The sequence below is a fragment of the Sphaerodactylus townsendi genome, linkage group LG17 (assembly GCF_021028975.2).
Source record: "Sphaerodactylus townsendi isolate TG3544 linkage group LG17, MPM_Stown_v2.3, whole genome shotgun sequence".
Classification (NCBI taxonomy): domain Eukaryota; kingdom Metazoa; phylum Chordata; class Lepidosauria; order Squamata; family Sphaerodactylidae; genus Sphaerodactylus; species Sphaerodactylus townsendi.
Genome location: NC_059441.1, coordinates 18245669 through 18269539, shown reverse-complemented (window position 1 = coordinate 18269539; position 23871 = coordinate 18245669). Strand labels below are relative to the sequence as shown.

Here is a 23871-nt window from a genome sequence, read left to right as displayed (position 1 = left end):
CTTCCCCCCTCACAACAAACACCCTGTGAGGTGGGTGGGGCTGAGAGAGCTCTGAGAAGCTGTGACTAGCCCAAGGTCACCCAGCTGGCATGTGTGGGAGTGTACAGGCTAATCTGAATTCCCCAGATAAGCCTCCACAGCTCAGGCGGCAGAGCGGGGAATCAAACCTGGTTCCTCCAGATTAGATACATGAGCTCTTAACCTCCTACGCCACTGCTGCTCTCTAGGAGGGGAGGGGAGAGGGCAGCCGATAATCCTCTGGGCAGTAGTGATCACCCTTTGGAGCGCCCCCCCATCTGCCACTGTGCAACTGGAGAACCATACACAGATGCAGTAGGTTAAGACACTCTCTATTTGAGTAAAGTGCCAATGGGCATCTTAACATCCCTTCAGATAAAGCCCTGCATTCTATCACTAGCACTGGCTTTTAAGGCAAGTTATCAAGTTAATAGCGACTGAACAGAAAAGCCACGATATTCTGTCGGTTCTGCGAGGCATCGTTGGCTTTGAAAACCTGCAAACTTCACAACAAGCTGTTAAGAAACATGCAAAGTTACATCGACACTGTACCTTTTCGATCTTGATGCAAGAATTAATAGTTTCAAGGAGATCAGCTTTTTTTTCATTTATAGGCACTTCTGTTAATTCCTTTCCTATTAATTCGCCTCTTTCGTAGCCCAACATTGTTTCAAATGCAGGATTTATGTACTGGGGAAGGAGAAAAGGGTTACTCCGGGAAAACCAAAGCAAAGGAGGGGAAATTAAAGATCCACCCCCCACCCCCCCAATCGAATGTTTAATCTTGAAATGTCTCTTTCAAGTCGACAGAGAAATTCCTTCTTCGTGCTCAATCCTAAAACAGCTGTTTTGATTTCTGCCTCTCCCCTCAGCATTAGGAGAGATCAGGAAATGTGGACATATTTTCCAGATCTTGGCAGGAGCTCACGGAATTTGGAGCGTGAGCCGCGACACGAATCAATTAAAAAAATATAGGACCGATCACAAACCAGGCCACATGGTGACACCCCAGAGTACCCAACGTAGCAATGAAAACACAAATTGCATCGTGGAAAATCTGCAGAACTTGTGACTCAGCAAAATAGGCAGCATTCACCAAACACTTCACAAACCCCCAGGCTAGGTCGACCTGGCAGGCAGCACCCAGCAGAGAGGGGCTATAGCTCAATGACAACGCATGTGCCATTCATGCCTCACCTCTTAGAAGACTCTCCTCATGCAGCCATTCTACCACCAGCCAGAATCAGAGGAGGACCTGAGGCAGCCAAGCAGGGACATACCGCCCAGGGGGACATATGGGGTCAAATGTCCCTGGGCTACAGCCATTTAGTCACGTGGGGGCGGAAAATCGCTCCACACCCAGAGGTGGGATCCAGCAGGTTCTCACCAGTTCCCGAGAGTGGGTTCCTAATTATTTGTGTGTGCCGAGAGGGGGTTACTAATTGGGTCCGCTTTTCCATCTCCACGCTCTCGCCTCCCCAAGAGGCCTACTGCCTTTGAACGTGAAGGTTCCATATAGCAACTGCGACCAATAATGTAACTCCCTGAACTGGGTTAATCCCTTTCAGGTACTGCAATTCATGGATTCTCAGCCTTTCGTACCTTTTATCTCACCAGTCTCTATCAAAGAACCTGTGTGTTTCACCATTGCTGTGTTCAGATTTGTGAGTTGGGGCATTTTCTATAATGTGATGATGATTTAGAAATGACCTGGTGCAAAAAAAATTGGGGGGTTCATGGTGGGGTGGCTGCCCATGGGGGGGCATCCAACTCAGGTTTTGCCCAGGGCTCAGGTTTGCCTAGGTACGCCTCTGCCCCCTTTGCTGAGGGGGGGCTGGCAAGGGAACCTGTTACTAAAATTTTTGGATCCCACCTCTGTCCACACCCCTCCTCCTCCCCCCCCGCCCCGGTCCATACACTGACTTCAAGACCTGGAGCAAAAATTTTTATTTTGTTGTGGTGGGGGAGGGCGGCAGGCCAAAGGAGGTTGGGGGGGTGGGGAGGCGGAAAACTCAGATTTTGCACCAGGCTACATTTTTCCTAGATACACACGCCTCCTCCTATCCAAAAGGGCTTCTCTCTCAGCTTATCAGAGACAGACAGGCCTAGCTAGGGGCCTATTTCCATTTGCCTGTTTTCCTTTCAGAAGCATTTGTTGTAGTGGCCTCTCAAACTATTTGCTATGTAGCTGCCATGTATGTCTAAACATAAGTCTAAACCACCAGGGCATATGAGGGACCACGTCTGCCCCTCAAGCTTGTCAGTGAGTAGCTCCCGGAACCTGCCTCGGCAATCTCTCAATAACAGAGGAAAGATTGGTTGGCAGCAGGGCAGGGTTTTCTTGGTTGTGGCCCCTCAGACTCTAGAATCCCCTGATTTGCCCCCTTCAATTTATGGCTTTTGGGAACCTTTTTAAGACTACTTTTTTACGGTTTGCCTGATGGTTTTAAACTCCAGCAAGAAACTGCGGGGGAGACGGGGGTTAATTCTTCACTTGCTGTTTCTAATAGTTTTATTACTCATTGACAACTGCTAAGCTTACCTGCCATTTGTCCTGGTGCCAACTTTATCTTTTAAAATAAAATAACTATTCTTTTTTTTAAAAAAATCATACTGTAATGCTAGCCTTTAATCAAATCTAGCCTTTAATCTAGATTTGGGATACATCTCCTAAGAAGATATGGGATACACAAGGGATACATCTCCTAAGGAAAAAAAAATGTAACTAAGCTTGAGATCTAAGAGTTTTCTTCTTCTTTGCTTCTTTTCCCAGCCTTTTTGGAATGTTGAACAAGATCCCAAAGCTCATAAGTCTGTCCAACTGACCAGATTTCTAGGAACGTCAATTTCAGCTTAATAATCATTCCACGGGACAATCCTAAACAGAGTTTCTGTGCATGTAAAATCCATTAAATGAATGGGCTTAGAAGGGTGTAAACTCTGTTGAGGATTGCAATGTTTGAAATAATGTTTAGATGGAAATATTTGTCATCCCAAGTTTATACAGGAAACAGGGTTCAGCAAGAGAGCAGCTTCTGCTGCTCGTTTGTGAAAACAAAACACAAAAATTATATCTGGCCAAGCGGCCTTCTGAACTAGAAGGAATTGCAGCAAAGCCATAAAACCATCTTTGAGATGGCTAATAAAAAAATCAGAACAAACCTGTATTACATGGTCTTCGCTTGTGATCTCAATGGCTTCTTGACTTTTCTCTAATGCTGTAAATATTGAATTACAAGCCCTGAAAACACAAGGTGCAAGCTAATTAGAGTGGAGCGGCATGACTTGTCATTTCCGAACGCTTAAAAACTATGCTCATACAGAAACAAATCCCAGTAGAACCAACCAGTTGAAGCTAGAGAGAGTATCTCTTTTGAAGACTAACAGCAGCAAATAGGATTGGCTTTCTGATTAACTTTCTGCTGTCCTCAACTTAAAAAGAAGGAAAAGGGAGGTTCAACCTGTGCATATTTTACTCGGAAGCAAGTCCCGCTGAGTTCAGCGACGCTTGCCACCAAGTAAGAGCACGCAAGATTTCAGCCTTAACTTGCAAGAAGAGGAGAATATTGTAAGCGACTCTTGAGTCCCCATTGGGAACAAAGATGAGGTACAAATGAAATAAATACACATCAGACATGGGTAATATCTAGCTTGGGCTTCAATGGTCCTAAAGGACAAACTACAGCTACCCAAGAATTCACACAGGATAGAAGTCTACAGTGAAATAACTGGGCAGTAGGGCTGCCAGATTCCAGGCAGGGCCTGGAATTCTCTGAAATGTACTGCTGATTTCCAGATCACAGAGATTAGCGAAATCCCTCCTCCCAGAACTGCCCCCAGATCTTCAAGATTTCCCAAGGCAGAGTTAGCAATTTTATTGCTCTTCCTTTGCAACCAGGTATTCTATTGTGCCCTCAGCCAATTACAATTCGCAGCCTCGCTCTCTCATTCTAGGGCTGATTCCGCATGGGCCAAAAAAAGCAGTGTGAAAACGGTGTGAAAATGGTGTAAAAGGGTTTAAAACAGTGTAAAAGGGTTTATACTGTTTTCACACCGTTTTCACACCACTGTTTTTGGCCCATGCGGAATCAGCCTAGGTCAATATTCTGAATGCATTTTAAAGGCTTAGATATAAAAATCTGAAAAGTACACAGACTGAATTGTAATAATCCACTTTACTAGGCACTGGGATACCTAATGAGGACAGCCGTACCCCCCCTTCCGATTCTCAGTAGCTGGCTGTTTAATGTGGATGATTTCCCCGCTAAATTACCTTAGTTTAAATTGTGCCCGCACTTCTCCAAATTCCAGTTGGATGAGTTCGTTGTAACAGGCCATGATGTTGGCGTTTTCTACATACCTCTGTACAGTGACAACAACAACAACAACCAGAATATTTCAATTGCTTATCTGGGAATAAAAATGGGATTTACAATCTATTTAAAAAAATCTTACTGCTACTAGCAATTGTAAAGAAGCATCATAGCTCATAAGAAGTAATTTTTAAAAAATAATTCTCTTTTTAAATAATCCTATGTTTGGTTGTTGTGGGTTGTGTGGCTGTGGTCTGGTAGATCTTGTTCTTAACGTTTCTCCTGCATCTGTGGCTGGCATCTTCGAGGTGTATCACAAAGAGAAGTGTGTTACACACTGGTTACACACTTCTCTCTGTGATACACCTCAAAGATGCCAGCCACAGATGCAGGCGAAACGTTAAGAACAAGATCTACCAGACCACAGCCACACAGCCCACATCTACCAGCCACACAACCCACAACAACCAAACATAGGATTATTTAAAAAGAGAATTATTTTTTAAAAAATTACTTCTTATGAGCTAAGACACTTCTTTACAAAAGAACAGATGTGAGCAATTTCATGATGGAGACAGAAAGGCACCTGTGTGCGGGTGAAGTGATGGAAGGCATACAAGAGACATGTACATCCATCAGAAGAACTGTGGGAAGGAATGTCCAAAATTTGGTGGATTCACACGTTTAAACAGAAGGCCAATTCTCATGTGAATTCTGACAACCCAAATCAGATGGATGTACTTTCCTGCTTTCAGACACATGAGGGGGATTTAATAGTAGGCCACCACTCTAAGCCCGTTTGCAGGAACAGTGGTATATAAGTCAAATAAATAAAGTTAGCAATCACACCCCTGTGCCTCAGTGAGTTGACAGATAGTGATAAGATTAACTGGGGAATCTCAACATTAACCTGTAAGTGCTGACAATCAGAACATTTCATTATAAAAGCCAGTGATGGTCTGTTCAGAGATTGTGGCATACGGGCAGACTAAAACTTAGTCACAAGTTTAGCATAAACCAAAACTGGGTTTTGGTGTTATTATCTCACAACTTTCTCAGGGCCCTCAGATACCTTAGGTTTAGCCTATAAGATACACTTACCACAAGAAGTCTTTTCACATGACATATCGATTTGGAAAGGTCACTACATCAGGAATTCCACGATGATGTCATATGTTTTTGGCCCATGGCAATTAGGACATTTCATTATGCTCCCAGAAAAGTGCCTTTTAGTATCTGTTGGCCACAGAGTTCTAATTCCAAAGCATCTAGAACAGTGGTTCTCAACCTTCCTAATGCCATGACCCTTTAATACAGTTCCCCATGTTGTGGTGACCCCCAACCCTAACATTTATCCATTTTACAGAAGGAGAACACTGATGCAGAGAGTCTTAGGCACCCCTGTGAAAGGGTAATTCGACCCCCAAAGGGGTCCCGACCTCCAGGTTGAGAACCACTGCTCTAGAAAGCATGGAGACCATCTAACCATCGGTGTCTGTAGTCCTCTTCCAAAATAATGGCTTCTACAACTTCCTTGATATAGCGAGCAATGACTCATGGGATGTGGAACCTCTAGAGCAGTGGTTCTCAACCTTCCTAATGCCGTGACCCTTTAATACCGCTCTTCATGTTGTGGTTACCCCCAACCCTAACATTTATCCATTTTACAGATGGAGAATACTGATGCAGAGAGTCTTAGGCAACCCCTGTGAAAGGGTCGTTCGACCCCCAAAGGGGTCCCGACCCCCAGGTTGAGAACCACTGCTCTAGAGCTCCAAAAAAGACAACAGGGAAACTATAATGGAATGGAAAAGTCAATAAATATGCCTACCCTTGTGAAGCCAGCAGAAATGAAGGGCAATATTGAGGATTCTTCACGATCTGCATGTCTGAAAAACAAAATTGCGGCAAGATATTAGAAACTGCTAATTTATTACTAACGAATTACTAATCTATTGGATCTTGAACAATAGTATCTGCAGTCTACAATCATATCTGCAGGTCAGCCGTCAGACTCTTGAATATTTTCCAAAGAGCGTACCTGACATCATGACAGCTATCGCAGCAACTGTCACATGGGCACAGATCCAAGTAGATTCCATGGGAATCACATTCTTTTTAAATTCTAAAAATGTATATCCTGCTTCCCAGCAGTAGTTCCTGGAGAGGCTTGCAATAGAACACAAGTGTTATATTTGTAAAAATGTTGTTTATTACAAAATGTGGGCACACAATTACCCTGCCTATTGTTTATGTATTACCTTTCCACTGTCTTCCCGTTACTACACTCAAGGGATTCTGCTGTGCAAAATAGCTGCCTGCAGCATTACACAAATGCTACAAAAGGGGGAAAGGACAGAAGGGGGGAAAATAAGCAAATTAAAGGTCTGTGTCTCAGACAAAACATAGTGGCTAGATATTGAATTCCAGGATGGCCACTTCAAAAGAGAAGTCAAATGCCAGGGAGAAGCCAAGTCCCAGCCAAAGAAGGTAGGCCAATCAGGTCTTGGGCAGGACCCCCTAGCATGGTGTTGGGCGGATGTTAGAGAGTCTCCCAGTGTGATGACATCACTTCCCGTTCATGCCAGAAGTTATATCGATATGTAGGGGGACACCAGACATTCAGGGGAGCACCAGACATCACCTGTTTTGCATCCATTCATTATTGTACAAGGTGACATGAGCAAAATCTAAATGACAGCTGGACCCTCCTTCTAACAGGTACCGTGTGCAGATTAGGACCGAGTGCACAGCTTGTACCGTGTGCAAACCTGATAAGGTGAGGGCACCTGATTGGTACCACTTTTGTATATAGTTAGCACAGACAGCAGTGTGATGTGTGCCTGAAAACACCTGTGGTCTGGTGAAGCACTTTGTCAGTAGATAGCAATAAATAGAACTGCACTGGTGACTGTGTGTCTATCAGTTCTTGTCTACATTGCGTCCTGCAAGGTGGTCTACTCCGAGTAAATCCGCTGCTTCAACAATTTCTTGCTCACCTTCGCACGACACCAATTATAACAGTATTTTCAGCTGATTTTGTTGATCTGATGGACCTTTGGAGAAAATAAACCAAAGCTGATACGTTTTTACAATAACCTTTGAAATAAACCTTACAGTGTTATGTGGTGATTTCCCACCCACCCCTGCCTAAATGCCTGAGCAATGCTGGGGCCCCACCCTGCCCCAGAATTCCCCAAGATCACCCGTGGCTTCCCCAACAATGGCATTGTGCATCTCTGCACTGGTCTGACTCAGAAAACAATAGCAGATTTGGATTGTAAACAGCTTTGGGAGCTAATCTGTCTGAGAAGTGTGATATAAGTACATCAAACAAATAAATGGATGGGAAAATATGCTTATATAATTGTTGCGGGGATGGGAAACACATTGCACACTATAAATGGGACTTCAGCGTACTAAGAGCAATTAACAAAAAACACCGCCAGTCCTGTTGCTTAAGAACACAAAAACACAAACTTCGATACTTACTAATTTACTAAGTGAATTGGAAAGTGAAATTACACTACTGTCTAAAACAGCTATGAACACATAAAAATACAGAGCGTTACAAAAAGTACAACCACTAACAAGACACATAGACAGAAAATACAATTGTATGCACAGAAACAATAAGATCGAGGAATTCTTTATGTTTTTACTGTGTAATGAAACACAGATTGAATTTAAAGATACAGTCCTTTCCTGTCAGCTTACATGAAGGACTTGGTTAGTGGTTACAATAGCTGTACACCTTCTTTAGGAGTGCAAAAATATCCAGAATAAGACATTCTAGCTCGGGGGTCAAGTAACTAGTTAGTATGCCAGAGTCTTGTTCGTTATTGGAATTAACCAGATGAATTGCTCCATCAACTAAGAACAGCCACAGGAATGGGAAACACGACTATTCATTTCTGAAAAGCAAACATACATGCTCACTTCAGATTAATCAACTACAGTGAGGACTGTAGTATAAACCCTGAAAAGCAAGGCCTATATCCATACAAGCCGTTCCCTTTATCTGGTAGGTAAACTGTCATCTTTTCGCCTTTCGCAGTTCAGACACATACATGTCGCGTTTTTGTCTGGATGGGGAGGCACATTAATGCTTCAGACTGGACCATTCTAGCCCCCACTCAAAGAAACAAGGCAGAAGAACGCCCTGCCTTTGAAGAATGGCCAAGGTGCTCACCTGCATAGTGATTCTGCATCAAAGTATCTCGAATGTCTATGATCAATAATGATGATATCATGGTTCTTATCCAGGAAACACTCGAGAGCAGACTCGGGCGTCTTGGCAACATGACACCGGTATCCAGCTCTCTCACAGGCCCAGCAGAAGCCGTTGCTCTGGTTGTCTTCTTTGGCAAACACTAAAAGAACCTGGACCAAGGAAAACAAAACTTAGAATGCAGTTGCGTAAATTAGGTGGATGGATGGATGGATGGATGGATGGATGGATGGATGGATGGATGGATGGATGGATGGATGGATGGATGGATGGATGGATGGATGGATGGATGGATGGATGGATGGATGGATGGATGGATGGATGGATGGATGGATGGATGGATGCATGGATGCATGGATGCATGGATGCATGGATGGATGGATGGATGGATGGATGGATGGATGGATGGATGCATGGATGCATGGATGCATGGATGGATGGATGGATGGATAGATGGATGTGGTTTCGTTGTCATGACTTGGTTGACAGATTAATAGCCAGCACAGGGTAGTGGTAGGAGTGTCAGGCTAAGATCTGGGAGACCCTTTCCGCCATTCAAGTTCACCCCATCCACTGTTTAAAAACATTTGGTAGGAGCCAGAAGAGGTGTTGGCGAGTTCCACAGTGCCCATGGGCACCATGGTGGGGGCTTCTTGTTTAGGGAAGCGGTTCTCAACCTGTGGGTTGCGACACCTTTGGGGGTCGAATGACCCTTTCACGGGGTCGCCTAAGACTCTCTGCATCAGTGTTCTCCATCTGTCAAATGGATAAATGTTAGGGTTGGGGGTCACCATGACATGAGGAACTGTATTAAAGGGCCGCGGCATTAGGAAGGTTGAGAACCACTGGTTTAGGACCACAGCATTAAATGGTTCATTAATAAAGCACTATCGACTTTATTAATGAACAATTTAAAAATACAGTGTCAACACTTTACATTTTCACTTTAACAAATGCTCTGCCCTAAATACAAAGACTTCCCACTTCGGCACAACAACAGGATCAATCTCACTTCTATGACATCACTTGCTATGATCAGAGAGCCAGAGTGGTGTAGTGGTTAAGAGCAGGTGGATTCTAATCTGGAGAACCATGTTTGATTTCCCACTCCTCCACCAGAGTGGCAGAGGCTTATCTGGTGACCCAGATGTGTTTCCATGCTCCTACATTCCTTGGGCTAGTCACAGTTCTCTCTTTACTATCTCAGCCCCACCTATCTCCCAAGGTGTCTGTTGTGAGGAGAGGAAGGGAAAAGCGTTTGTAAGCCACCTTGCAACTCCTTACAGGAGCAGTGGGGAATCAAACCCGGTTCTCCAGATTAGAATCCACCTGCTCTTAACCACTACACTACGCAAAGGATGATGGGAATCATAGACCATGAACATCTGGATGGTCAGAGTTGAACACCCCTTATCTGAACTAAACACTTCGCTCAGGAAACTGGAGAATTGCAGGGCATTTTCCCCCCATCCACAACACCTTTAGGGCAAATTGCACACAGCATCTTCACTACCCTGTTTCCCCGAATGTAAGACATCCCCTGAAAATAAGATGTAGTAGAAGTTTTGCTGAAGTGCGAAATATAAGGCATCCCCCGAAAGTAAGATGTAGCAAAGTTTTTGTTTGGAAGCATGCCCGACGAACAGAACACAGAAAAATAAGACATCCCCTGAAAATAAGACATAGCGCATCTTTGGGAGCAAAAATTAATATAAGACACTGTCTTATTTTCGGGGAAACACAGTAATATGTCAATATGCCTTTTACCAGATTTCAACTTCGGCTGTAATGAGAATCTGGTGAGTATCACTTCTTCAGTATATAAACTAGTTAGGATTATGGATTTTCAGAGCAAACCTATGCTGCATGAAAGCATCTAGAAAACATTGTTTGCAAATTAAAAAAGGGAATGGCAGAGATAGTGATGACATGGTTTAATCTTTGGCAGGTGACAAGGGATCTTCTGAACCACTTACAGGAAATGACGATTCCTGAAAGCAAGCTAAGATGTGACAGAAATAGTCTCTCCTTTTAAAAATATTTTGAAGGACCATAACTACTGACATATGAGTGTGTAACCTTTCAGTCATACAGCTGCACCAAATACTTTCAAAAGAGCATTTCTGGCAGGAAAGAGTGAGAGGGGGAGGGGTTTCAGAGGAAAGAAAATGTTGGCAGGGAGGTCTTTTCCATGCAGTTGTTCCACGCGAGAGCAGCCTGAGTCACCCAGCTGAGGGGGAACTTTTTCCAGGGGCACGGAGAATTGGACCGAGAGGTTAGCACGCCCCTGAAGTCTAAGCTAGTATCCTTTGACCTCTGGGACCAACTTATAGGCCAATGATGGCGAACCTTTTTGAGACTGAATGCCCAAACTACAACCCAAAACCCACTTATTTATCGCAAAGTAGCCAACATGGCACTTTAACCTGAATACTGAGGTTTTAGTTTAGAAAAAATGGTTGGCTCTGAGGCACACACTCGGGAGTAAGCTTGGTGGTAGTTGTTGGCTTTGCTTTGAAGCAACCATGCAACTCTTCCAACGGGTGAATCACGACCAGAGGAGGGTTTACTCAGAAGCAAGCCCCATTGCCAGCAACCGAGCTTACTCCCAGGTAAAGGATCGTGCTTTAGTTCTTTGCATGAAAATCAGTGGGGTTTAACAGCGCTTAACAGGGTTACCTATACTGCTTCCGCAAAACTAGGTCTTAGGTTTAATGCTGATAATCTAGCCCAGTGGCCCAGGCCAGCCTAGATGTGTGTGTGTGTGGCGGGGGGTGATTTCCCCCCTACGATGAACTCTGTTTGTGCGTGCCCACAGAGAGGGCTCTGAATGCCACCTCTGGAACCCATGCCATAGGTTCGCCATCACTGTTATAGGTAAGGTGACCAGATTGTCACCTTTTAAAACCGGGATGGGGGGGTGCGTGTGCGGCCGCAGGAGTGCACTGCCTTTTGGGGCGCTCCCCTGTTTCCCACCCTGTCACAGGGCGGGAAAAGGGGAGCGCCCCAGAAGGCAAAATCGGGACAGTTAAAAAACCTCGCGAGACGCAGGACAGATTGGTTTAAGGCGGGACTGTCCCGCCAAAAGCAGGACGTCTGGTCACCTTAGTTACAGGCCTTCCAGCGGCATCTGGTTGGCCACTGTGGAACGTGATGCAGGATTACATGGGCCACTGCTGTCAGCCAGCACAGCTACTCTTATGATCTTATGTGAAATGAATTATGTGTATGAATTACACATCCCAGCCATTTGCTGAGCATATGGAAAACATGTGTCTGGGTAGAGTCAGGGCCTTGCAAAGAAAATCCAGAAGAGGGATGTGAGATTCAAGTGTGGGATATCTCTAGATCTTTCAACTGGAAAAAGTTGTTGTGTTCTTTTCCTGACAAGCTGGGGAAACCGTGGGCACGTTCTAGTGCCATATGTTGATCAAAATTTTGGTAGTACTGCTGGAACCAAATGAAAGGACTTCAGTGGCTGGATCTGGCTCACGAGCTGCCAAGTTGGCCATTACTCTCTTAGCTAAAAAACAAACAGATTTTTTACATCTCAGTTAAACACGAGCAAAAAAGCAACAAGGGTGTTCTACTATTTGGGCTGCAGCGAACGGTGGTAGCTGTTTGTCATATCGGAAAAGCAAAGGCCGAGGGTCACCTTTAGCTTGGCAGGAGGTTTTCTCTAAGCTGCTCAGACTAACAAGCAAGCTTGAGTTGAAAACCTTTCCTGGAGGTCAGAGATTATCACCTGATCTGCTTTGCCCTCCAGAGGAAAGAAGCTTCTTCAGCTAGTGCGACTAACCTTATCACAATTCCTGCCTTTGGCCAGAGTTGGGTAGCGATTGGCTGAATTCCCTGACATCCCTTCTAGGACAAAGTAGTGTCAGTGAATATCAACTGATGTTCCCCCAGTTCCCCCCCTTTGCTTGACTCTAAACCAGGGGTGGGATCCAGCAGGTTCTCACCAGTTCCCGAGAGTGGGTTACTAATTATTTGCGTGTGCCGAGAGGGGGTTACTAATTGGATCTGCTTTTCCGTTAGAAATTCCATTAGGTCCAAAAATCATAAAGTCCTGTTGTTTCCTATGTGGCTGGTTAGCGAAGGTAGAAAGTGGGATAATTCTCCCTGTTGGGCTGTTTTGAAAACATGTTTTAGTAATATGGTAACGTTCCTTGTTTAAGGAAAATATCCTCCTTTTGATTTCTAGAAACAAAATTAAGTATTTGAAAGTATTATGTATTTGACAGGCAGTCAATTAGAGGAGAAATAGTTGTTTCTGTTGGCAGTAGACGATAGGACTTGCTATAATGAGTTTAAATTATGGACAGAAAGATACCAGCTGGAAATTAGGAACTTTTTTTTTACAGTAACAGAGAAATTATTAATGCTCCGCCCCTGGAATGCCCGTCCACGCCCCAGTCGTGCCCTGCCCAGCCCCATTGGCGCTACGCCACTGTTTGAATCCCACCACCATGGTAACCTGTTACTAAAATTTTTGGATCCCACCACTGCTCTAAACTTCTCTCTGCCTCCTAGAGCATACTCAGCCCTAGTCAGAATCAGCCACACATTCTTAATAAAAGTAAATTATTAAAAGCCATTTTTCTGCTGATTGGGAACTTCCGCCTTTGAGTCTGCAGAGACACATTGTCTTGTCTACGGGAGGCCTCTTAGGTAGCTTTCATTGTTTACATAGGAACCAGCCTGTTTTCTATTAGCACAGGGAGAACCACTCCTGCCTGAAATATATAAACAAAGATGAAACAAACAAGAAACGCAGAAAAGCAATTTTGCTTTTGTCAGGCAAAGGATTTTGTGTCAGCCCATCTACATTTCCATCACGGCTTACCTGAAGTTGATCTTGGTGGAGTCGCATAGGGCCAAACTGCACAGCTGTTCCCGCTGCCTAGAAACAAGAATGCAGAGAATTTTAAGCAATGCTTTCTGGCACATGGAAGAAAAAAGGTCTTTGTCACTTCCTGGCAAATGATACCTCTAGAGAGCCAGCGTGGTGGCTAAGAGCAGGTGCACTCTAATCTGGAGAACCGGGTTTGATTCTCCGCTCGCCCACTTGAGCTGTGGAGGCTTATCTGGAGAACCAGATTAGCCTGTGCACTCCAGCACATGCCAGCTGGGTGACCTTGGGGTAGTCACAATTCTTTGGAGCTCTCTCAGCCCCACCTACCTCACAGGGTGTTTGTTGTGGGGGTGAGGGAAGGAAAAGGAGATTGTAAGCCCCTGTGAGCCTCCTTACAGGAGAGAAAGGGTGGTTATAAATCCAAACTCTTCTTCTTCTAATTTACTCTTCCCCTGCCAACCCTTGTACTTATATGGCAAGCATTGTGTGTGGGACAGTCTCAAGAGTATCCATGGGCATTTATATCCAACCCTTGGCCCTGATGCAGAGGCAGGCATGGAAAACCACCTCTGAAGGTCTCCTGCCTTGGAAATCCTACAGAGTCACTGTAAGTCAGCTCTGACTTAATGGCCACAAAACGATGACGAGTCAACAAACCAACCTCCAGGGCACTTCTTCCGTCTGCCATTTCCTTGGCAAAAAGAAGAGACATTGGTCATATGAGTTTGCTTGACAGCCCCTTGCACCGTCAGCACTGCTGGCTGGTTTTGCTGTTCTTTCAGAAAATGTCCCAATATTTGGAAAGCTCTCCTTAAGCGCAGCAAACAAAGCAGCTGACTGATGCCTTGAAAGTGCATTCACATCTCATAGTGGAGGGAAGAAGAAGAAGAAGAAGAAGAAGAAGAAGAAGAAGAAGAAGAAGAAGAAGAAGAAGAAGAAGAAGAAGAAGAAGAAGAAGAAGAAGAAGAAGAAGGAGGAGGAGGAGGAGGAGGAGGAGGAGGAGGAGGAGGAGGAGGAGGAGGAGAAGAGGAGGAGGAGGAGGAGGAGGAAGAGGAGGAGGAGGAGTTGTTTGGATTTATATCCCTCCTTTCTCTCCTGTAGGAGACTCAAAGGGGCTTACAATCTCCTTGCCCTTCCCCCCTCACAACAAACACCCTGTGAGGTAGGTGGGGCTGAGAGAGCTCCGAGAAGCTGTGACTAGCCCAAGGTCACCCAGCTGGTGTGTACAGGCTAATCTGAATTCCCCAGATAAGCCTCCACAGCTCAAGCGGAAGAGCGGAGAATCAAACCCAGTTCCTCCAGATTAGATACATGAGCTCTTAACCTCCTACGCCACTTCCCTCCCCCACACAACAAACACCCTGTGAGGTGGGTGGGGTTGAGAGAGCTCCAAAGAACTGTGACTAGCCCAAGGTCACCCAGCTGGCGTGTGTTGGAGTGCAGAAGCCAATCTGGTTCACCAGATAAGCCTCCACAGCAGGGAATCAAACCCAGTTCTCCAGATTAGAATGCACCTGCTCTTAACCACTACACCAAGCTGGCACCGAGACAGCTCTAAACACCAACGGGTTTGTTGATTTGTTTGTTTGCTTCCACTTACAATCACTTGTCTCACTGAGGCTCAGGGCAAATGACAAAACATTGACAAAAAATTCAATCAAGACAGCCCGAGACGTCCGATAAACAATGCGGTAGGACTACCATTACAGAGCTGGAAAACGACGCAAACCGACCCTGTCGAAGGCACGACATTTCATAATGCAAACAGCATGCTACAAAGGCAGAAGGCAATGCAGTAAAATTTAAAAAAAAAGGCGGTAGGACTACTATTACAAAACTGGAAAATGATGCAAACAGATCCTGTCTGCAAGATGTGGGATGGTTCCTCGGGGCCTGCAAAGCAGAGATGTTCCACCAGGCCTACAACTGAGGCAGTATGATCTTACCAGCTGCCTGGCCTCGCCCGCCCTTTCTGTTTTCCCTTCTGTCTTTCCTTTTCCTTCTCGAAACCCCTTATTTCCACTATTTCCAAGCTCCTGTATCTCCTTTTCTCTTTCCCTTCTCTGTTCCCTTCCCTTCCCTCCCCCTTTCATTGAACGAGTCGAAAGAATGGGAGCTGGATGCGTGGTTGTTTATATTAGACAAGACTCTTTGGAAACGTCAAAAGTGGAACAATGTGGTGTCAAACTCTTGTATTTTTTTATTCAGACAGTTGTCCGGAAGGGGAGGGTCAGCCTATTAAGCCTAATAAATTGAACTGAATGATTAGGCTAAGCATTTTAGCTGATTTTTAGCTGTTTTGTATTATTGATTCATGTATATTCTATGATGAATACTGTATTTCATTATTTATGTTGGGAGCTGCTCTGAGCCCAGTCTTTGGCTGGAACAGGATGGGACAGAAATGGAACTAAAGTTGAAAGTTAAAGTTAAACATTTGATTATGGTCCATTTGCTTAGCCAGTTTCTTAATGAGGGAAGTCATGAAGAATATACCTATCAATGGCTATTACCTATTCTAGTTAAAAGGAGTCTCATGCTAACATAGGCTGACGAGACGTCCCGCTTTTGGCAGGACAGTCCCACCTTAAAACAATTTGTCCCGCGTCCCGCGGGTTTTTTCAAGTGTCCCGATTTTTGGAAGGCTCCCGCACTGCCTTCTGGGGCGCAAGGCAGTGCGGCAGCCTCCTGCGAATGCAGCCACAGGAACACGACCTTCTGGGGCGCTTCCGTTTCGCGCCCTGTCACAGGGCGGGAAACAGGAGCGCCCCAGAAGGCAGTGCGCTCCCGCCCGTCCCGGTTTACAAAAGTGACCATCTGGTCACCTTATGCTAACAGGCAGTATATCTTCGACTACTACATGCTAGGGCACGCTGCAATTCTTTCCCCTCTTCAATATTAAGATTGCCCAACAAGAGCTCACTGTATCTCTGAGGTCCATTTTATGGAACATATTCTGCTTTATTGTCCTAAATGCGTGGGGTCTAGGTCCTTCCTTTTTCCTTTGCTTCCTCTAAAGTTTAATGAATACTCACTAGCTGGGAAGGTTATTTTATTATTAAATAATTCTTCCTCTTTGATTGTAACTTCTGCAGCTAAATTTCTCTTAGATGCATTGGAATAATCTATTTTGGTTTGTTAATGTCTTCCCTTTCATCTTCCTTTTCTTTTTAAGGCCTAATAAATATTTGTTGACTAGAGTTTATAACTTTATAAACATCAAGCAGAAGTAGAATTAAGAACAAGTCGGGCAGAACGGAGGTGACTGAAGGCACCAAGCATATAAAAGGACAATTTCGTTTTTAACTGTACAGCTAGCAAGCTCCTCTCCCTCACCCCCCCCCCCATGGTTGGTCCTGAAATAGAATTATAGGAAGGTCGTTTTGAACCAGGAGCTGAATCGGAGACTTTAAATATACACACAAGAACTGATTCTGATATGAAAACGACCTCTTTACGATGTTATTCTTCACGGTAAAACCACACTTTACGATCAGATTTAATTTGGTACAGTCCAGAATTTCTTCCAATGAGTAATTTTAAAGACCCTGCAGCTTATCCCATGGACCACATAAAGGCCACTGAAAATTACATAGTTTCTCCCTGGCTCTTTGCTTGAAGCTCAGTTTGTTTATTACTTTGGAAATCACCCATTTAATTTCAAATTTAACTGAAGCCCAAAAAGAGAAATGTGGGGCGGGGCGGGAGGGGAGAGCAGTGAAAGTCATGAGAAAGGTGGAAAGGAACAACTTCCAAGAGGTATTTCAAACAGGGATGCTATATGTCCACTTCCCCCTTCCGACGACCCCCCCAAAACAACAACATATGGGAGCAGCAGTGGTGTAGGAGGTTAAGAGCTCGTGTATCTAATCTGGAGGAACCGGGTTTGATTCCCCGCTCTGCCGCCTGAGCTGTGGAGGCTTATCTGGGGAATTCAGATTAGCCTGTACACTCCCACACACACCAGCTGGGTGACCTTGGGCTAGACACAGCTTCTCGGAGCTCTCTCAGCCCCACCTACCTCACAGGGTGTTTGTTGTGAAGGGGGAAGGGCAAGGAGATTGTAAGCCCCTTTGAGTGTCCTACAGGAGAGAAAGGGGAGATATAAATCCAAACTCTTCTTCTTCTTCTTCTTCTTTTGGGTTGGCGGAAAAATTACCAGCCAGTGGACTGGGTGAAAACCCAGTCATCATACGCTGACATGTCCGGGGTTTTGCTTGGATGAGAAGTCAGCAGATAGGCCCCTTCCGCACATGCAGAATAATGCATTTTCAATCCACTTTCACAATTGTTGGCAAGTGGATTTTGCTATTCTGCATAAGTAGGACAGCGCATTGAAAGTGGACTGAAAATGCATTATGCATTATGTGCAGAAGGGGCCATAGTGGGGTATCACTTCCACCCCTTGCCTCTTTCCCAAGAATGGTAAACTGCAGTACTGCAGTCAAAGCTCTGCTCACAACCTGTTCAAGGTAGCTGGCTCAAAGTTAGCTTGGGGCAAATCCCCACTGAAAATTAAATACAGATGAAGAAGAAGGAGAAGAAGGAGAAGAGTTTGGATTTAAATTCCCCCCTTTCTCTCCTGTAGGGGACTCAAAGGGGCTTACAATCTCCTTGCCCTTCCCCCCTCACAACAAACACCCTGTGAGGTGGGTGGGGCTGAGAGAGCTCCGAAAAGCTGTGACTAGCCCAAGGTCACCCAGCTGGCGTGTGTGGGAGTGCGCAGGCTAATCTGAATTCCCCAGATAAGCATCCACAGCTCAAGTGGCAGAGCAGGGAATCAAACCCGGTTCCTCCAGATTAGAATGCACCTGCTCCTAACCACTACGTCACTACTGCGCCTTAAAAAGAATCAGAACTTTTTAATCCAGGTTTCATCGATGTTTCTCCCTCCCCTCAGCAGCCTGCATCCAGTGTTGACATGCATTCAAACAATGCTGCCCTCCCCTCGGACAAGCGTTCTGCTCGGCGGCAACATTCTGATTGGTTGCATTGGGGCGGTGACTTTTTCTTTAAAAAAATTTTTTGTCATGATGCCTCGTCGTGATGTCAGCACGTCATTGCACTGTGATTAGACGGGAGGTAAAGGGTCACAAAAGGGTCGTCTTCAAGTTAGCAAAAGTCTGTCAAACCCAAAGGCCGGAGACAGTCAGTCTACTCTAGGGGCAAGGAGTAACGACATTTAACCTTTAACATGATTGGTTAGTTCAACTGTAACTCTTGACCAATGAGAGGCTGATGCCTGGGGAGGGAAAAGTATCTTTGTTGGATGTATGCATTGTATATGCTATGCTAAGTTGAGATAGAGATACAGTCTGAGTCTAAGTTCAGTGTGTGTTGAACTTTGTTATAGCTGAAGAGTTCTGTATAGTTTGGGTGCTGTGTGGTTTCCGGGCTGTATGGTCATGTTCTAGCAGCATTCTCTCCTGACGTTTCGCCTGCATCTGTGGCTGGCATCTTCAGAGTTCTGTACTGTATTACAGTCTTGTATAGCATAGTCTTGTGTAACCTTGCAACTGCTAAAGTAAAACCTTCCTATGGAAAGAACATCTTGCGTGGAGAGTATTCTTTTCCAAGAGTGCTAGGAGGCTGCAGTGAGTGCAAGAAGACTGTAGACCTCCTCATCTTACCAGAGTAGCTCCGCTTTAAACTCTGCGGATATTATATTGTCGGTGGGGAGACGGCCTTGATCTTCCATCCTTCCAAGATGGGTAAAGTGAGTAGAAGAGTTCAGATTTACTCCCTGCTTTTTTCTCCTGTAAGGAGATTCAAGACAGCTAACAAACTCCTTTCTCTTTCTCTCTCCACAACAGACACCTTGTGAGGCAGGTGGGGCTGAGAGAGTTCAGAAGAACAGTGATAAGACCAAGGTCACCTTGCATTCTGCAGGAGGGGTTTAACCTTCTCCCCTTTCCCTCTTTTCCATCAAACTTTCTTCCTCCCCTGAAATAGCTATTAAATGTGTATGGGGAGAAGAGGGTATCATGTGCTAAAAAGCAGTGGTGGGATCCAAAAATTTTAGTAACAGGTTCCCATGGTGGTGGGATTCAAACTGTGGTGTAGCGCCAATGGGGCTGGGTGGGACACAACGGGGGCGTGGCCGGGCATTCCGGGGGCGGGGCATTCCTGGGCGGGGCTGTGGCAAGGACGCAGCCGCTGCGCAGGTCCTTGGGCGGGAAAAGAATGCACGCAGGCACAGGCTGCCACGCACGCCGGTGCGCCTCCTGCTAGACTGCTTCAAGTTCTGCGTGCTACTGCTGAGAGGAGGGGCGTAACTAAGGCAAAAATCACGTGGCAAAATCACCAATGAGTAACCCCCTCTCGGCACACACAAATAATTAGTAACCTACTCTCGGGAACCTGTGAGAACCTGCTGGATCCCACCTCTGCTCCCAGGTAAACCCCAGATTTACTCAAAGAAGCCTTGTCCGACCTCATGGCAGGGTCAATTTGAATGTAAATTGTAGGGGACAGAGGGAAGAAGTTTGACCCCACTTCTCAACCTAGCCTTTCCAGTTGCAACCTATTCAAAAACCTAGCAATTTTGTTCAGCGACTCTTAGCAGCATGTTTAGGTCTGAGTTCCACCACCCCGCACATGAGATTACTGCTTCTTTTGCAGCAAGATTTTGCAGTTTGTCCTAACGACAGCCCTCGAAGCCATTTTTGTGCACCAAAAATACAATTACCCCTGGGGGAAGACAGGCTCTGCTGATGTTTGGGATGTAAAATCTCTTCTCGTCTCATTCTCTCTCTCTTACCAGAGCTGTCTGACACAGAACAATGCTGAGTTCGCCAATAACTTTGTGTGCAAGACTCGGAAGCCAAGATGTGCCCTGACCTAAATGATGCTGGCTTAACGGCAAAACTTTTAAAAAGTTGGGGACGTAACTCGGTAACCAAATCGGCAAAGTCAGCAAAATGGCCCAGAAGGAACCGATTGCTTAAGACTGCCATTTTTACACAATGTTCCCAACAATAACCACATTTCTCAAATACGTTTTCTGAAACCTTCATTTTGGTAGTCTCATCCTTACAATAGAAAGCCACGAGTGTTTCCAATTTTTGAAGTCAGAAGGTCTCCTTATCCCTATCAAAATGTGTGCGCTTTTGTCTAGTTTGATGCTTGAAGTTCAACAACTGTTGGTTGTGGGCTCTTTTTTCTACTTACTCAGAAGAAGAGTTTGGATTTATACCCCACCTTTCTCTCCTCTAAGGAGACTCAAGGGGTTGTCGAAGGCTTTCACGGCCGGAATCACTTGGGTGCTGTGTGGTTTCCGGGCTGTATGGCCGTGTTCTAGCATTCTCTCCTGACGTTTCGCCTGCATCTGTGGCTGGCATCTCTGGATCTCTGGATCCTCTGAAGATGCCAGCCACAGATGCAGGCGAAACGTCAGGAGAGAATGCTGCTAGAACACGGCCATACAGCCCGGAAACCACACCACACCCAAGACTCAAGGGGGCTTACGAGCTCCTTTCCCTTCCTCTCCCCACAACACACACCTTGTGAGGTAGGTGGGGCTGAGAGAGGTCTGAGAGAACTGTGTCTAGCCCAAGGTCACCCAGGAGGAATGTAGGAGTGCGGAAACACATCTGGTTCACCAGATAAGCCTCTGCCACTCAGGTGGAGGAGTGGGGAACCAAACCCTGTTCTCCAGATTAGAATCCACCTGCTCTTAACCACTACACCACGCTGGGTGTACTGACTAGCCCAAGCCACTGGGTGTTGGCAGATATAAAGCTTTTGAAGGTCAAATTCCCTTTGTCAGACTCTCGAAAGCATAAACCCGGGAAAAACTTGTCCCGGAAGGAGCTACTGGACTTGAATCGAGCTTTTTGTTTTACTGCAGATCAAGGTGAGAAGGCCACTTTAGGTTTACATTGGTGAGAAGAGGGGGGTATAAATAGGGGTTGCCAACTCTGCGTTGGGAAATACTTGAAGATTTGGGGGGTGATGCCTAGGAAGGGCGTGGTCCGGGGAGGAGAGAGATTTTAGCAGGGCACGTTCCCATAGCGTTCATTCTCCAAAGAAGGCATTTTATCCAGGGAACTGATCTCTGTAGACCGAAGATCAGCTACGATTCAGGAGACTTTCAGGCCTCACCTGTAAGCTGGCAACCCCGGGCATAAATATCTACATAGAAATCGATAAATCTAGATTAGGACCAGGGGAACGGAGAGCTGGAAACAGCAGAGTGAGAGAGGAGACGGAGCGGAGGTTTCCGTTTGTGGATATGCTGCCACGTATGAATATGAAACTTCGCCCCAGGTGGTCCATGCTATCTGCATACATACCCAGGCCTCATCATCCTTTCTCTCTACCCAGGTTTCCAATAACTCAAGATAGTGTATTCGTTAACTGGAAAACATTGGAAAGAATCCCAAAATAGAACAGGGGCCGAACAAGTGTGACTGATTGGAATCAAAGGGCAAATAAACTCGACAGTGACCTGGGATAACCCATAAAAGCACTTCAGGTTTCTTCTCTTGCCATGAGTCACAGAATCATGGAAGAGACCACAAGGGCCATCAAGTTCAACGCCCCCCCCACCCACCCCCGGTCACGCAGGAACACACAATCAAAGCCCTCCTGACATACGGTCATCCAGCCTCTGTTTAAAAACCTCCAAAGAAGGAGACTCCACCACTCTCCCAGGCAGTGAATTCCCCTGCCCAACAGCCCTGACAGTCAGAATGTTTACGTGGAATGTCTTTTCCTGCACCTTGAATTCATTACTCCGTGTCCTAGTCTCTGAGGCAGCAGAAAACAAGCTTGCTCCCTCTTCGACATGACATCCCTTCAAATATTTAAACACAGCTATCATGTCCCCTCTTAACCTTCGCTTCTCCAGACTAAACATCCCCAGCTGCCTAAGTCTCCCTTCGTAGGGCATGGATTCCAGACCTTTTACCATTTTGGTTGCCCTCCTCTGGACACGTTCCATCTTGTCAACATCCTTTTTAAATTGCAGTGCCCAGAACTGAATACAGTACTCTAGGGGAGGTCTGGCCAATGCAGAGTAGAGTGGTACAATTACTTCCCTCAATCTAGACACTGTACTCTTATTGATGCATCCCAGAATTGCATTGGCTTTCTTGGCTGCCATATCACACCGCTGACTCATGTTCAGTTTGTGGTCTACTAGGACTTCCAGATACCTTTCACATATCAAGCCAAGTGTCACCCATCCTATATCTGTGCATTTCATTTTTTTCTACCTAAGTGTAGAATCTTATATTTATCTCTGTTGAAATTCATTTTGCTAGTTTTGGTCCAGCTCTCTAATCTGTCCAGATCATTTTGAATCCTGCCCCTGTCCTCCAGCGTATTAGCTACCCCTCCTAATTTGGCATCTGCAAATTTGAGTAACATGCCCTCTATTTCATTGCATTGGGGACAGAAGTAGGTAGGTCCCAGGATCCAAATGGAGCATTCTAGAACAAGGACGGTCCAGGAAATGGTGAATGAATTATCAAATCTCTTGGCACCTTTATGTTGGAAAAGGTACACCTTCAGACCAGCCTGTAGCTTCACATGTTCACCTAACTCTGGCCAAATGGAGAGAGTCTAGCCATGTATGTAGGGAAACCTCTCAACATAGGAACCCTGTCTTTAGCTGAAAAGCTCACCTTCCAAGCTCCTGGGGTTTTGCCCCCTGAATACTGTTCCATGGAAAGAAAAGGCAGAATAAATTACGGAAACACATGGACGAATACATACTTCTTTCAGCAAAGACCTAAAGGAGGGATTTGAAGGAAGAGGGACGCTAGGAGGGGTGCCACAAACGGTTTTTTATTTGCTCAGAACTTGAATCATAGCTTGGGGCAAAAAAAATTAGTTTCGTTTTCTTGTGCTTTCCTCCTGCACCCCCAACAGTATCTAGAACCAACTATTCCTCTAAACTACTCCACCTTCCATCTTGCTTATAAATACAGAAAAGCTTACAAGACAAAGAAAGCCGGGCTTTTTGTTCTCAGAAGTGTTTACCGGCATTGTTATCATGTGCCCAACAGTTTTATTATAACCCTCTGCCGTTTCAGTCGACGTAACACACTTGCTCTGGCCTCTTGTGAAACCCATCACCGCTACGCGTGAACACGGAATGAACTTTTGCAGTTCGTGATCTGGCTTCTCACCTCATTTACAATAATCCAGACAAGGCGATTGACCCTGATGAGTTTACAACTTTCTCTTGATATACAACTTGTATAAAGGAAGGCACGGACTGGCTCCTTGATCTCGCCCCTTTGGCAATTTGGAGCCAGCGCTAATCAGAAGCTGGAACAACGAGGGACAAGAAGTGCCTGAAACCGTTGTGCCTTTTGCCTGCCAGATTAAAAGGACAAAGGTAAGAACTCCGGGAGAGTCCGCACTGAAGGGTGTCAGCAATTTGTTAAAGACTGATCTCTGGGCACACAGGCAATTCCACCAAAGAGCACACAAATAATTCCTCC

The 23871-nt window shown here is 45.4% G+C and overlaps 1 protein-coding gene across 3 annotated transcripts in view; it reads right to left on the bottom strand.

Moving 5' to 3' along the window:
* The window catches only part of PDE8A (phosphodiesterase 8A), a 148005-nt gene that overhangs the window by 40505 nt on the left and 83629 nt on the right, over positions 1 to 23871 (bottom strand). For all 3 annotated transcript variants that reach the window (XR_007243243.1, XM_048481819.1, XM_048481820.1), the window contains exons 2-8: positions 13409 to 13465; positions 8524 to 8714; positions 7331 to 7387; positions 6163 to 6220; positions 4292 to 4380; positions 3181 to 3259; positions 571 to 708 (exon numbers count right to left, since the gene is read on the bottom strand). Coding sequence is in view for 2 of the 3 variants with exons in the window: in XM_048481819.1 (XP_048337776.1) it covers positions 571 to 708; positions 3181 to 3259; positions 4292 to 4380; positions 6163 to 6220; positions 7331 to 7387; positions 8524 to 8714; positions 13409 to 13465 (669 nt within the window). In the remaining variant the exon portion in view is untranslated. The remainder of the gene's footprint in view (positions 1 to 570; positions 709 to 3180; positions 3260 to 4291; positions 4381 to 6162; positions 6221 to 7330; positions 7388 to 8523; positions 8715 to 13408; positions 13466 to 23871) is intronic.